We start from the raw sequence: 16,650 nt of genomic DNA on the forward strand, positions 1-16,650 counted from the left end.
CTAAGCACTGAGGCCACACCTGCCACCAGCAGGAAAAAAGGATCAGGCTACTTAGTGGTCCTGAATTCAAGAGTCCAGATTCTAATTCAAAACACAACCTTTTGGGGTCTGGTTATAGCCATAAGGTTGTTTTTGAAGCTGTCATAGCTGTTGCAAACAGGAAAGCTAAAGTTACACTTATTATCCCCCAATTTTTTACCAATATAAAATTTCTTTTTATTTAAATAGGAATATTTCCTCTCTGGGGGAAAAAAACATCTATAAAAATTCAATTTGAATTGAACCTCATTAGAAATGCTTTAGGTCCATGAGAGTCACTGCTAGCAAATATACATTTTTTAAATTGTAGACAAACATATGACTCAAAAGAACTTTGGAAAAAAACAATGTAGAATACAGAATTCATATTTTTGAAGTGGTATGGGAAAGAGTGACTCCTAAATTCTTCTAAACATTTATAATAGAATTTGCTTTTATTAGACAACAAAAGTTAACAAGTTAATAGCAATAGAGGAATGTAAAACTGCAGTTAAAGTTGAATGTGAGGTGGGTGGGTAGAGATGACCTGGGAGGCTCACTTGTTCTTTGAGCTGATTCACTTTCTCCTGAAGAAGCCTTTTCACCAGTTTCAATTTTTGTTCAACTTCCATCATTCGCTCCTCCATGACAGTTACCAGGTGTTCCTGGTTTCCCTGAAGGAAAGAAAAAAAATTGTATTATCATTTGAAAATCATGCCACACAAAAGCACTAATAGTTAATTTTCCCCATAAAATGCCTAGAGAAAGGACAGCAAATGTTTGCCTTTGAACAGGAAGGGTGGATTTCTGATGAAATGGGAGCTCTGAACACTGCATGGGTTGCACATGTTAGAAAAGTAACCCTATTAGAGAAAGAATCAAAGACAAAAAAAGAATCTTACCTGTGTTACCATCTTCCCCTGAGATAAAGCAAAATTCTTAAAACCCATAATTTAAGATCTGTGTGTACTTATTATAGTAAAATAGGTATCCAAAGTAAATTAAAAGATGGTTCTCAACCTTTCATCTGTGATTTGGGTCTTTGCAATACTGTGGGCCTCTCAACAACAAAATAATCAAAAACTGAGTTTATTCAGGATCACCTAACATTTCCAATTAGCTTGCAATATGTGTCTGTTTTTCCTTTGAAATGGCTGATTACTGTGAGGGTGTTTGTTAGTGTTTCTAATAGCCTCTTCCTGCTAGTTACTCTGGTTACTGGTTTCCTAATTTGACTTGTCAATGTGAAGCACATATCTGAATTGGAGGATGGGTTTATCATTAGAACAGATTTAAAACTGAAAATCTCCCCATAAAAAACTCCTAGACAAAACAATAGGGCAGAAAAAGGACTGCTTTTTCAAAACCCACACCACTCCTTAATCCATCACTGTTGTATGAGGAGAGAAGGAGAAGCCTTCTCTCCTCATACAACAGTGATGGATTAAGGAGTGGTGTGGGTTTTGGAGTGCAGAGGGACCTGGAACAAGATTTAGAGTGCAACTGACGGCCCTTTCTTCCCAGTCCACCAAAATTTTCACATAAAGAATTTCAGATTTTAAAAGGTTCTTCAAATGTTTAAGCAAGACTCAGGTATTAGTGGCTGATGGCATAACCTGTCCTTAAAAATATTCCCCAAAAGGTGTCCTTTAAAAAGCACAAAAAGAATGACCAAATGTGAGTTGAAAGCCAACATTTGTTTGGATATTAAATAATAGCATTTATTCAAGCATAAAAGAAACAACTACGCCATGAGACTAATTTGAAGAGAAAAATTGTAGTAGGCAAAAGACTAATGCAGAAATTTCAAGAAACCAGGTCTTAAGAACATCTAAAATCCTATATTTTAAAAGTTATAATGGCTTTTTAAAGTTCAAACATAAATGGAAAATGCCAGATTTCCACTTGCCTTAAAAGAAAAAAAAAAGCTAAACAAACCAAAAAAAACCCCAGATAATTAATTCAAAGAACATGGGGCATGGCAAAAGAGTGGGGAAACAGGAAAAACAAAAGCAGTCATATATTTAAAATTTATTTTATTTCATCAAAAATTTCCTTTTTCCTGTCAAAAAAGTATTATACATCTTATATAAAGCAGTATAAATAACCCTGATTTTCTTCAAATTTCACATATAAAAGTAGTACCTTTTGTTAAAAATAGTTACAACATATGGAATGAGAAAATATATAGAATACATCCTTTCAAGAATCTCAAGTCCACACTCTTTAAATCGTATAAATAATTATGTATAACAAGCTGAAATTTGTGAATTTGATTCACAAAATCTGTCATTTCTACATAAATAGGAAACATAATACTGCAAAGGCTTAACAACAACAATAATAATAATAATAATAAACTTAAAAGAGCACTTGATTCCAAAACATTTCTCAGCTTATGTCTCTGTTTGTGTGGTGCGTGTGGGTGTGTGCATTTGAGTATCTGCCATGGTAAGAAATGCCATCAATAACAGCCCAGTGTTCACAGGTGCCCAATCCTTCTGTAGGAATCTGCATGCACTGCTCGCTGCTCCGGTAGCAAGGCCTAGAGAAAGAAGGCAAGTGGTACACTTCACCCTGATGTCAAGATTATGTTTTTAGGGGGAGTCTAAATTCACACATTTATAATGCAAACAATTTTTAAAAGCAAACATCAATACTACATATGCAAGCGAAGCAACACAAGGCAGAAGAAATCACATCACTCCACACACAGAGACAACGTGCAGATTCTAATAGCATTCTGTATTCTTAAAATTAGTGTCAGCTTAGTTACCAGAAACAGGAGAGCCTGCAATGGCATTCTAGTGAGAACAATAAGCAGTCCACCCTGCCATCTGGAGGAATTCTTTTTTTTTTTTTTAAGTGCAAAAGTCTTAACAAATTTTGTCTATATAATCCTCAAATAATTGAAGTAAAAGGATTAAACATTGGTGGGTGGGTTGGGAAGAGCATGTTTTGAAAATAGTTTATATGAGAGAGCAATGAGGAGGATCTTAGTCTAATCATTTGGTTTAAAATGTCCATTAAAAACTGAGGTCAAGTTTTATAATTCATTTCTATAATGAAGAGTTGAAGCATTTGTCCAACACCCACCATCACAATTTTAATTCTGGAATTAAATTTTAGTATTTGGAAATTGAATGTAGGAAGCTTCCAAAAACATGGATTTTAAGCCTTTGTTAGAAAGAATAGATGACAGAAGTACATCATGCAAAAGCATAGATATATACTAGTAGGAGAAGAAAACCAAGTTGCTCCAATGTATAATTATGGTGCTAATGTGACTTTGCAAAGCCACGGTGAGGGGATTACAGAAAGAGAGGTGGGAAATTCCTTGTCAAACGTCAACTGAAAAGCAAGGTATTTGAAAACAGAAGAAGAGCATCCAAACTAGAACAAACTAATTTAGAATTCTACAAACTAAGGAGTAGTTTTAATTTTATTCCTAATTATGAATAAATGGGCAAGACCAAAGAGTCAAGAGACTTCTGAAAGAGGAGAATCATGAGTGAAGCACTAAAGAGAAATAACTATTTGAAAACCTAGGTAATGTAAGATTGTGTCTGGTAGTGAGCTGGGATAATGCTAATTCAAAGGGAAGGGGAAGAAGATCTTTATTTTCTTAAAAATAGAGTTTTTCAAACTAGATCATTAAAAAAATAAGTGAACTATGTCAACTAAAAAAGCCACTGATGACATATTCTACTTTATTAGTTGCGAAAAGTCCCCATTTGTGAATTCCATGGAACTCAGCAGGCTATACTCCTCTGGTACAAGAAAACCCAGGATGCTTTGTTAGTAATACATATCCTAGAGTTGCACTTGAATTCTGTAATATCTTTGGCATTAGACAAGAATGTTAGGTCAATTGTGCAATATGCTCAAGTGATCCTGAGACTTCATCATCGATTACAAATGTGCAAAGGAGACCCAGAACACTTAATTACCTAGCTTAGAAGCTGAGAGCTCAGAAGCAGCACTGCAAAAACCAAAACCCAAACATCACTGCAGTTCTGTGGATTTGTAATTCAGGTAAGGTGTAACTGTCTGACAAAAGATTTAGGTTCTTCATCCCCACATGTGAACTGGTATAACTTTCAAATAAGCAGGTAAAATTAAATTAGGTGATCTGAATTTACTATTAGAAAAAGATCCTCATACCTGTGGTGTGTTGATTTCAGAAGTCCTGTTTTCAAGTTCCTCCTGCAGGCACTGGTTTATCCTTTCTGGCTGTAGCAGCTGGTATTGAAGCTGCAGAAATTGCTCCCTGGGAACCATTGGACAGGCTTGCTGCTGGAGCAGCTGCAGATCCCAAGCATGAGGGGATGGGCTAAGCATCACAGTGGACCTCAGGTGCTGCATCTAGAGGATAAGGGCAAAGCCCTGGTCAGCTGCAGTGCCTTCAATCAGAGAGTTGCCCTTGAAAGTGGCAAGCAGAGAGTAATGAAGTCTATGAATTCATTAATGGCCTCTCAGACTCACTGGTAACTTGAAAACAAGCAGCACATTATCCTGAGTAAGAATAAAGAATCATTTTGCTTAGGAGATAATACATTTAATGAATAATCAGGCCTTAAAAGTTTTAGACTTAAACTGTACTTCCTCATTCTTAAGTGACTATAAGACATGAGGTACATGATGTACATATGTCTGAATTCTCCTTTTTTCTTCTTACACTAGAACATTTAATTATCCCTCTTTAAAAAAAAAAACAAATAGGGTTGGAATAGGCAAAGGGGAGAAAGAGGTTATACTTTAGAGTTTTGCCATTTACCATTCATAAAGATTCTTAAGAGCGAATGTTCAATGACTACATTTTTTCCAAGTTAGCAATTTGTTTTGAAGACTCTCATCTTGTATCTCAAATTATTTTAACCTATCTTAGTTTATCAGACAGGAAATTCTGGGGCATAAGGTGATACCCCAGAACATCTGGGAATTGAAGTACATGGAATGAAAGTATTTATTGAAGACAATGAGGAAATGGTATGTGTATCTCATGCCAATCAAAGTTGGGGCGAGGGAAAGGAGAAGGCACTGCATTTGGCTAGTGAAGCATGCCACTTCACATCTGTCAACACATTCAGCAGACACAGAGCTCAATGGAAGACATGCAACAAATATGACCAAGTACTAAACTCAAGAAGAAGCACCCCCAGGCATGTGAGAAGGGGAAAAGGCCCTCTAAGACACATCTATAATTAAATGTTATCATGAAACTTCAGAGCCACTATTCATTTCCTTAAATCTAAATTTCTGAGGTGGGGTGTTACCCATTTTGAAATATTTCTAGTTATAGATTTAGAAAACCCACCACTTTATTTTTAAGAATAAAGAATATGGAGAATTATGATCCCCTGATTTTATATCAGTGGGATGATTTTCTTCACACACGTCTTTAAATACTAAGGAAAATCCTGATGTAAATGTAAACAGATATATTCCAAAATTAAAGCAAAATGAAAATGAATATTGGCTCTTAAGTATTTATTAACTGTCATAGTAGTAGAAATGATTACATGAACAAGGAGTTTAATGAGATGTCTCCATGCCATGAAATTCATTGAAAGAATGTTCTACCTTCACACACTATCTCAGGCAGAGAACTGCACCCTTCTCTGCTAGTTCCAACCACAGAGTTCTAGGTACAGGTTAGCCACAGATAAAACAAAAACAAAAGAGAATTAAGGAGTTATAAAAAGAGGAAGAAAATATGAGTTATAAAGAGAAAGAACAGTACAAATTGGGTATATTATATACCTGACCACATGTGCTCTAGTCAGTAGGAACTTACAGAGAACCAACATTTACATTTCTCTGTATATAAATTTTACAGATATTAAAATGTCTCACAGCTCTAATTCTGCAGCCACTTCCTCATCTATTGCAATTTGGTTGGTTTACGAGCTTGCTACCTTTACCTCCACCCATCCCAATATAATAATTCAGAAGATTTCAAGTCCACTATGGAATGGACCTGATGTTAAATACCTTGCCATGTGGAGATGCAGAATATAAACTATAAAACATTTTTGTTGTTCAAGTGTCTGAACTGTTGGCTAAGAGGTACACAACAGACTTTAAGAATTGCTGGGCTTCCCTGGTGGCACAGTGGTTGAGAATCTGCCTGCCAATGCAGGGGACATGGGTTCGAGCCCTGGTCTGGGAAGATCTCACATGCCGCGAAGCAACTGGGCCCGTGAGCCACAACTACTGAGCCTGCGCGTCTGGAGCCTGTGCTCCGCAACAAGAGAGGCCGCGATAGTGAGAGGCCCGCGCACCGCGATGAAGAGTGGCCCCCGCTTGCCACAACTAGAGAAAGCCCTCACACAGAAATGAAGACCCAACACAGCCAATAAATAAATAAATAAATAAATAATAAAAGTGTTTAAAAAAAAAAAAAAGAATTGCTAATAGTCTATAACCCTGCTTTTGAGTGATCAAAATGAATTGCTTATAGAACACTGCCTCATATAGTTGAAAAAAACCCTGGAGTGGGAGGCAGATTCTTCCATTTTCTTGTCTAGTGATTTGGGATCTTTAATTACCCTGGGGTAGGGCTATGTATTATATTACATCAGTGACTTTCAAACTGGCATATAGGGATGAGGAGAAACCCCTTCCCCCAAGGGGGTGCATACATCAGATTGAATCACCTAGAAAGCTTTCCCTAAATTCCTTGATCCCAAAGATTCTGATATAGGAACATCTCCCTGCCTGCTTACTGCCTCTCCCCCAAACCCGATGAGAATCCATGCCAGAGTGAGAGGCATGCACCTATCCCTCAGGTCAGGTGGGCACAAAAAATGGTGTGAAAACCACTGTTCATCCTCAAATTTGGCCTAATCTATAGATACCATAACATAAATAAAAATCCAATTTACAGGGCTGGTGGGAAGGTGGAGTGGAGCGTTACTGGTGAATGGTTAGAGTTCCTGTTTGGGGTGATGAAAAAGTTTTGGAAGTAGTGGTGATGGTTGTAGAACATTGTGAAAGTAATTAATGCCACCGAATGCCACTTAACAAAATTTGTCATTTTAGCCATTTATATCTATCTATACATATATACCTAGCACAATTTTTAAAATAATGTAATATACCCAAACCACTGAATTAGACACTTTAAATGGATGAATTGTATAGTGTGTGAATTACATTTAATAAAGCTGCTGAAGAATCGAATTTCTATGTCTGTACAGAATTCATAGCTCAGTCTTATTTCTAATGAAACTTTAATTAGAATAGTGTATGAGATGTTCTTTTCAGTGTTCCAATTAAAAATTCATGCTTTTTCTTTTTCCAGCTCCAGTGCCAAGAACACTCAATTTCCCTCATCCATTAGCAAATATTTACTACTAGATCAGGGAGAAAAGTAATGAGGGGAAATTGCTTATGATGATTAATCATGTAAAGTAGGATTGGGAGAGAAGGGGGCTTCTCAGGCCAGAGAGAACGGTGGGAGAAGAACTGGCCTGTTGGCAGAGAATTTGGAGAGAATCTGACAGTGATTAAGTATACCCTGTTACTTTTCAATCAGGTACCAGATATGTCACGCTTAGCTTCAGATATCTAATTCATTAGAGTATATAATTATTTCATCAGAAAAGCATATCTACATCTAAACACAGCCCGCAGCCCAAGGTTTTAAACATGTTTATTATACGCTGTCGGAGAAATAAAAAATGGTTTGGATTTCACTCTTTATAGTTTTAATAATCTCCCTATTAGTGGATAAATCAGAGAACATAAAATTGACAGAAACCTTAGCGGTCATTTAAATGTCAATGTGCTATGTTTGCCCATATTTCATATCTAAAAACCGAGCATCTACTGAAACTTACCTTTGCATATATCCCAGCTTCATGAAAGAAAATATTTACATATCTCTCTTCCTTCCTATAATTCTGTCTTAAAAATATTTGTATACATAGTACTTTTTAAGAGCACAAAAAGATATTTTCTACCCATGCCTCTATACCTTATATAATTTTACAGATCATTAAATGTTGGATTAATTAATATTTTCATTACCCAAAGCAAAGTATCTCAATGAAGTTTTTACTTATTAAGGAGGATTTTACATAAGTTGTTTTACATCCTATGATTGTACTTGGTATTCAGAAAGCAATCTATTAGACTGGAAACTCAATGTCCAAGCTGACAGGTTTTACAAATCCACTTTTATATTTATCAGATGTACCTCTCCCAAGGCAGTGCTGAGTTACAAATATAGTAATGAACAACAGCAACACTTGAAAATTAAACCTCTAAATGCTAATGCTCTTAAATTCCCTGCATGCATTTCCCAACTGAACAGGTTGTTACAGAGCAATCACATCTATAAAACACTACACTGTGGGAGGTATCAGGAAACTGTTAAAACCACAGCAATGGCGAGAGAGCTCTGAGCCTCTTGGTCAGTACTGAACAGAGTCCCTGCCACTTGAATTTGTTGAGGTACAGGTCCTTGCATTTTAGGATAGCCAACATTATTCCTTCCTCTGTGAAGCAGTATATATTCCTATGGCTGTGTAATTAGCAAAAATATCTATCAAACTTGGTAAGACAGACCAAAGAATCCAGCTTGGCAATGTACTTAGATTTTCACTGTTTTCATAATAGGAATTTAATGCTATGCTAGCCTCTCTCAACAAATGGCTCTTTCATGGATTAAAATATTCTTCATAGCTAAGGTCATTTGCTTAAAAACTTACCTCCATTAGCTGCTCATCCAGTTTTACTTGTTTCTTTTTCAGGCCTTCATTTTCCAAATGAATTGTTTCTAATTCTCGTTCAAGGGAATTCATCTGACTAACCTGTTAAAAAACAAAAAACTCCCTTAAAAACAAAAACAAAAACAAAACAGTTGAGTTGCTCTACTTTATTTTGATGAATTTATGCTAGTCACAAATCTCAACTCTTGGAAGAAAACTGAGTTCATTCATCAAGGGAAAACAACAAACAATATAATTCAGTGCACTGATATATTTAGGTAGTCTAGTTTTAATCACCACTCCTCACATAGAACAGATTCCTAAGGCAGGTAGCTTTCAAACTTCAATGCCACTCACTGTAAGAAGCACATTTTCTCTTGCAGCCCAGTACAAACACCCATACCCACATGTGTGTGTGTGTGTGTATAAATATATATATGCGTAATCAGTTATAAGTATATATCACTAAGAGAAAACTTTCATGAAATTATCTTTACCATGAGCCATGCACTCTGATATTTTCTAGTATAGTTTAATAATTTAAAATGCTGGTATTTAACTAGATTGATTTCATGATCCTCTACTATGGATCTGCAGTAGGGAAAAACATGTCTTACGGCAAAGTTTAAAGGTTTAAAACAGAATACATAAACCTGATTTAACTCCTTTCTCAATTTTAAAGAAGAAATTTGAAGATTTTATGAGTATCCTTTTTTGGAATTCTCTTTATTACAGAATCTTATGAGAATCTAATGAGCTAGAGGACACTGGGATTCAGAATACTGCTAAGTAGAAAACATATGACACTATTCTAGAGTGCTGATTTTTGTTTCTATCAAAAAGAACTGAGGAGGGTAGCAAGAATTGTTAAATGGAATTAAGTGTAATCTTTCCAAGTACATTTAAATTCACTGTTATTTTAAAACCTATCAATCATTAGACTTTTCCTTTGGTGAGCAGCTAGATGAAACCCAATGTCTTTCTGAAAAGTTTACTTGAATGTACCTAAACTTAAATGACATTTCAGCTTTAGAGCACAACCAGTCTCTTTACTGCCAATGGTCATAACTTTCACAAACTTAAAAAAATTTTTTTGAAATATTTATAACAAAAGGAAATGACTGTTCATCATTCTTTCCAGATTTTTAAACAAACCATAATTTTCAGAAGAGGAAGGTAATACAGGCATACCTTGTTTTATTGCACTTCGCTTTTACTGCGCTTCTCAGATACGGAGTTTTTTACAAACTGAAGCTCTGTGGTAACCCTGTGTCGAGCAAGTCTATTGGTGCCATTTTTCCAATAGCATTTGCTCACTTTGTGTCTCTGTGTCACATTTTCATAATTCTCACAATATTTCAAACTTTTTTATTATTACATTTGTTATGGTGATCTGTGATTAGTGATCTTCAATGTTACTACTATTTGCTGAAGATGATGGTTATTAGCATTTTTTTAGCAATAAATATTTTTAAATTAAAATATGTACATTGTTTTTTTAGACATAATGCTATTGCACACTTAATAGACTACAGTATAGTGGAAACAATTGTATAGGCACTGGGAAACCAAAAAATTCGTGTGACTCACTTTATTGTGGTGGTCTGGAACTGAACCCAGAATATCTCCAAGGTGTGCCTGTAGTGAAAACTCTGAGTTGTTTAGTTTAGAAAAAGAAAGGAAAACAAGTAACAACAAGAACTCCCACAGTAACACTGGCCTAGAACTCTAACTTCACGGAACCAAGAATAGAAAACAAACTGAGTCATGCTACAGAGGTTTAACCACGTAGTAGCCAGCCTCCAAGAGGGTCCCCAGTGATCCCTATCTTCTGGTATTCAAACCCTTGCCTTGTCCCCTCCCCACTATACCAGGATTAGTCTGGGTGACCAATAGAATAGAGCAGAAATGATGGTGTGTGACTTCTGGGATTAGCCAGTAAAACATACTACAGCTTCCATCGTGGTCTTTTGGGACCTCTCTCTCTCTCGTATCACTCATTGCCACATCCTGAGAAAAGGCCCAGGTGGTGAGGAGCTGAGCCTCTGGCAATCAGCCAGCAAAGAACAGCAGCCTCCTCCTAACAGTCGTATGAGTAAATCTGGAACGGATTCGCTAGTACCAGTGAAGCCTTCAGATAAATGCAGCCTCAGCTGACATCTGGACTGCAGTCTCAGGAAAGACCCTAAGCCAAAACCACTCAGTTAAGTTGCTTCCAAGTCCCTGACCCACAGAAACTGAGACAATAAATGTTTGTTGTTTTAATGTATTACACAGCAATAGTTAACTAATACAGACCATATTAAGATGTTCCTAATATTCAGGCTATATATGTTTTACTAACTTATAGAAGCTTATGATACTAATGAAGATAATTAACCATCTTTATAAAAACTTTAATTGCTCCTTTTTAGCGATCACTCAGTCAAAAAGAACTATGATACTGTTTTGACAAGATTACAAAAGCATAGATACAAGGAAGAACCAAAATATGCCATTGTAATCATTTCCTGGAAGCATGCAGGGGAAGAAACATACACTTAGGGATCCATCGTAGTCAGAACATAGCCACTTGGTATTAACTCTCAAAAACTCACCTTCCTATTAGTAGGAGATCGTTCCTTTTGAAACTGTTCACACTCTCTCTTTAAGCTCAACTTTTCCTGCTCTGTGGGCTTCACAGTACCTGATGAGTTTAGATGTTTTTGGAGCTTGGGAGGAAGAAGGTTGGATTCCAGTTGACGGACCTAACAAGCACCAGTAGAAGAGGAAGAAATGCTAATATAACCACCCAGCCAGGAAAAACAAAAAGCGAACATAAGGAAAGTTTGTATTCAGTTCTTGGGTTTTGTTGTATTAAGAAAACTTTTTCCAGTCAAGTCTGCCAATTCTTGAAGCTTACTTTTTTGGATTTCAAAAGATCCTTTCTAGGTAAATCTATTTTTAGTCTGATGCAACACTGAGGATCAGAGAAGGACGAAGGGACTTCTGGCTCAGCCAAACAACTGGGAGTCAAGAGTGTGATGTGGCTGCCAAAAAAACACAGTCTGTAGGCACCTTTGCTCTGACATGAGCATAACTTGTAGGAGTGAAGGGGGTGACAGTCCCATTGACTTTGTATTGGACTGTTCACACCTGAAACAATGCATTTACATCAGCTAAGTTCCACGAGGAGAGCGACCATGTTTAGTCTGTTCAACACTGCAACTTCCGTGATAGCAGAGTTTCTGGCACAGGGTAGGTGTTCTAAATGAATATCTGTGACTCCTAAGAGAGTTCCTCCTCAAAAGAGGTATTTAAGCATAGGTTAAACATAGTTGGTCAACTACTTAGCAGACGTAAAGAATTTAAACATCAGCTTAGTGATGAAAAAGATGATCTTTAAAGACCTTTCTAGCCTTGAAATGCTGAGTCTTCAAAAAGGGGCACCTTTTCTCTTACAAGACGTTAGACCAACAAGAATTGAGTTTAGTTTTGCCACTTTTGTACTCCCAGTCTTGGCGGCTAGCCTATTTGAATGAGGAATATATGGTTAACATAATTTCCATTCATAAAATCACAGATTTTAATATAGAACTGCTTATACAAAATGAAAAATATTACATAAACATAGCATGATAAAATTATATTGCAAGTAAATGATAAATTATACATTCTTAAAATAAGTCTGCCACACCAGAATACTCAAATCCATACCCTAGAATCACTGCAGTCGTATCAAACATTCATTTACAAGCATATGCCACCATGTACAACTTTTCAAGTTACCTTCTCCCGGGAGTGTATGAGTTCCGCTTTGGTGTTCTGTACCAGGGTTTGGAGTCTCTCATTCTCTTGCCAAAGCAGCTGTTGTTCCTCATTCATCAGGTGATCCAACTTGTCCCAGGACAGCCTTTGCTGTTGGTTATGGAATCCTGATGGATGGGTGCCTATATCTGGGGCCCAGTTCTTAAGAGAGAATTGTAGAGTTAAGCCTTAAAAACAAGCTGATTTCTTTTTTGAGCATCTTCTAATGAGAGTGAGCACATGTATACCTAGATATAAGTAAAACAATATTCCTGAGTTTTGATTTAAAAAAAAAAGGTTTGGAAACTCTCTGTTTAAAATGGCCTTTGGCAAAATAGTCCCGTCAAATCTAATAGCAAAGATGATTGTAGGGCAAGTCCCAGTTCCATATAGGACCCAAGCGCATAGAGATTGGGGACCTTAAAAATTACCTTATTCTTATGAAGTTATGCTTTGAACCCAAATAACTATTCTTTTGGTTAACAGAGAACACAGAGAACTCTGAAATGCACTGCTAACTTGAAAGATTTCACATGCTAAACTCTACTTTCATTTTCACATATGCATCATATCCTTTTTTAGAATCCAAAGCACATATCATCCATATAATTGAGGCCTGAACTCAGGAATATGCTTTAAGCTACCACGGTGATTTTTTTGGATCCTGAAAAATGCTTTAAAAAAATTTTTTTTAAAGGTTAAAAAAAGGGTTAGGGTTAGGGTTTTTTCTTTTTCATGTTTTGCCTTTTAAGCCAAAACATGAAAAGGAAAAAAAAAAAAAAGGTACAATCTCATTTTGAAAAAATTTTCAGCCCAGAAGTAATTTTTTAAAAATGGAAGCAACTATTATGTTTTTTAAAAAAAAACCACAGTTTAAATAAAAGTATCACCAAGAGATAAAGTAGCTGAATTTAGTACCTACTTTTATGGTAGGACAAAGTCTTAACATCTACCCAAGACTGACATACATACATTGTTCTTAACTTATTTGCACACAGATGAAACAGCATTGTGATACATTAGAATGAGACTTACTTTCTACAACATCAAAAAGTTTTTGTTTTAATACTACAAAACAACTCAGCCATGGTCTTCTGACTTGCACAATTACCTTGTCACTATGGTTCCATTTACGTGAGGTTCAGAAACAAGCATCCCTAACCTATGGTGGCAGAAGGTAGAGAAGTGGTTCCCTTGGGGTTATCAACTGAAGGGGACACAAGAGAGCCTCCTGGGTGCTGGAAATGTTCTTTATTTTGAGCTAGTTGGTGGTTACACAAAGACAAACATACATATACATTTTACCTATAACTGTATATTTACGTATACATACATATATGTGTGTAAAAACAATCAAGTTATAGACTTAAAATTTATGCACTTTACTGTATAAAGTTATATCTCAATAAAGAAGAAAAGAAATTACCTTGTCACCAGCATTCTGAAGTTGCTTGTGTAGAGACATCACTTCTTGTTTTAAAGCCTCCTTTTCGTGCTGAGTCACTTGTAGATCAGATTTAATTCGGGACATTTGCAGGTTTACATTCTGCAGGGTGTCTTCTAAATTCTGAACCTGCATCATGAGAACAGTCATACACTGTGACAAATCCTCATGGTCTCACCTATAGCATGTCCATGTATGAATGAGCTAAGACAAGAGAACTCCAAGGTCCCTTCTGCTTCTACTTACTATATCCAGGTCTTTTCAGTTGTTCAGTGCAAATCTAGGATATTATGTATCTTTACAGGGTGTTAAGTTATATTTAGGACAATAATGAACTATGCCTAGAGCAAGGTATTGCTGGTATAGTCATCTGGTATATTACCAAGTGATATCTTACAGAACCAAGGAATACCAACTGGCATCACGACAGATGATTTTACTGAACTTTGTAGAAATTATGTTTTAGACTGTGATGTTGGTTTGTAAAGGACCTCTTAGATGAAAATAAAAACATATCTTTGTAGAACCCTACTCCATGCTAACAGCTCATATATATTTCAATTTTAAAAAATTTAAATTGGTAAACAGAATGTTAATAGAGAGCTTTAACTATAATAGGGCATGAACCTGCCTTAGAAATGCTAATTCTAAATTAGAAATAAGCAGTCATTTTTACACACTATTCTCAAGCTTTCATAAATAAGTAATCTCATAATGATGAGATAATCTTATGATTATTTCATAATAATGAACTTTGGGAGAAACATTGTTCAAATTATTTTACTACACTGTAACGTGTCAAATATTAGTTAAATTGAATCATTCTGAGCCCTCTTAGACCACATCCACCTGGAACATTCTTTCCACTTGGAGTTCTGCTGGGAGATACAGGAAAATATTAACTGTGCAGATGAAATAAGAATTGTCCACATACCTTTTCCTGTGAAGCCACTAGCTGTGATTTTAAGCTTTCGCTCTGGTGTTCCCATGACTTCTGTTCTTGCTTCATAGTAGCGATTCTGTGCTCTAAAAGACTTGATTTTGCCAACTGATTCAGGAAAAGAAAAGAGGTAACAGCATTTCTACAAACATGTCTAGCCTCATTTCACATGCCTTCACTTATACTGAAGAGATCAAGTACCATCTCTCTACATAGGGGATCAAGACAAGGTAAAAGAGAGACATTTCCTTGACTCCCTTTGTACCTTTAATTTTGAGGAGTCTCTTCTCTTTGGGGATTTCAATTTCCTTCTCATTGCCTAATGTTTTCGGGTGAGACATGGTGGGCTGGAAGGCAATTAGAAATCCCAAGAGTGTGCCATAATAGGAAAATATGGAATGCCTATTAAAGGCAGGTGGCACAAAGGCAGTGTTTTTGGATTTGCTAGGGAAAATACAGTAGAAAAAAAAGTGTCTATGTAATGGATTTCAGATTATTAAATACATAATATTTATATTATTTATATTATATATAAGTAGAATAGTGATATATTTAAATAATATATATTAAGTAGCATAGTTACTTATTAAAATAAGACAAACTTTATATTACCGTACTTAATAATATATTAAACTAATCTAGACTCCTGTTAAAATCATGGCTTCAGCAATCTACAGATTTAATGTGATCCCTATCAAATGACATTTTTCACAGAACTGAAACAAATAATCCTAAAATTTATATAGAACCACAAAAGACCCAAAATTGCCAAAGCAACCTTGAGAAAAATGAACAAAGCTAGAGACATAACCCTTCCAGACTTCAGACAATACTACAAAGCTATAGTAATGAAAACAGTATGGTAATGGCACAAAAACAGACATACGGATCAATGGAACAGAATAGAGTCCAGAAATAAACCCACACACCTACAGTCATTTAATCTTGGACAAAGGAGGCAAGAATATATAATGGAGAAAAGAGAGTCTCTTTCAATAAGCAGCATTGGGAAAGCTGGACAGCTACATGTAAAACAATGAAGTTAGAATACTCCCTCACACCATACACAAAAATAAACTCAAAATGGCTTAAAGACGTATATATAAGACATGACACCATAAAACTCCTAGAAGAGAACATAGGCAAAACATTCTCTGACATAAATTGCAGCAATATTTTCTTAGGTCAGTCTCCCAAGGCAAAAGAAATAAAAGCAAAAATAAACAAATGGGACCTAATTAAACTTAAAAACTTTTGCACAGCAAGGGAACCATCAACAAAACAAAAGGACAACTTGAAGACTGGGAGAAAACATGCAGAAAGGATGTGACCAACAAGGGATTAATTTTCAAAATATATAAACAACTCATACAACTAAATATCAAAACAGAACAAAAAAACAAAAACACCAAACAACCAAATCAAAAAATGGGCAGAAAACCTAAACAGACATTTCTTCAAAGAAGACATACAGATGGCCAACAGGCACATGAAAAGATGCTCAATATTGTTAATAATTAGAGAAATGCAAGTCAAAACTACAGTGAGGTATCACCTCATACCAGTCAGAATGGCCATCATCAAAAAGTCTACAAATAATAAATGCTGGAGAGGGGGTGGAGAAAAGGGAACCCTCCTTCATTGTGGTGAGAATGTAAATTGGTGCAGACACTATGGAGAACAGTACGGAGGTTTCTTAAAAAACTAAAAATAGAGTTACCGTATGATCCTGCAATCCCACTTCT

The 16,650-nt window shown here is 35.9% G+C and overlaps 1 protein-coding gene across 4 annotated transcripts in view; it reads right to left on the reverse strand.

Annotated features, from left to right (window-relative positions):
- Positions 1–16,650, reverse strand: part of NIN (ninein) — a 105,760-nt gene that overhangs the window by 5,416 nt on the left and 83,694 nt on the right. For 2 of the 4 annotated variants that reach the window (XM_036842353.1, XM_036842355.1), the window contains exons 24-30: positions 14,900–15,013; positions 13,948–14,094; positions 12,504–12,683; positions 11,333–11,482; positions 8,736–8,837; positions 4,183–4,383; positions 579–692 (exon numbers count right to left, since the gene is read on the reverse strand). In XM_036842353.1, the coding sequence (XP_036698248.1) occupies positions 579–692; positions 4,183–4,383; positions 8,736–8,837; positions 11,333–11,482; positions 12,504–12,683; positions 13,948–14,094; positions 14,900–15,013 (1,008 nt within the window). Of the gene's footprint in view, positions 1–578; positions 693–2,083; positions 2,564–4,182; positions 4,384–8,735; positions 8,838–10,325; positions 10,374–11,332; positions 11,483–12,503; positions 12,684–13,947; positions 14,095–14,899; positions 15,014–16,650 lie in introns of those variants that run through there. The other 2 variants (XM_036842352.1, XM_036842356.1) reach the window with 2 other exon arrangements.

The sequence above is a fragment of the Balaenoptera musculus genome, chromosome 2, assembly GCF_009873245.2.
Source record: "Balaenoptera musculus isolate JJ_BM4_2016_0621 chromosome 2, mBalMus1.pri.v3, whole genome shotgun sequence".
Taxonomy (NCBI): Eukaryota; Metazoa; Chordata; class Mammalia; order Artiodactyla; family Balaenopteridae; genus Balaenoptera; species Balaenoptera musculus.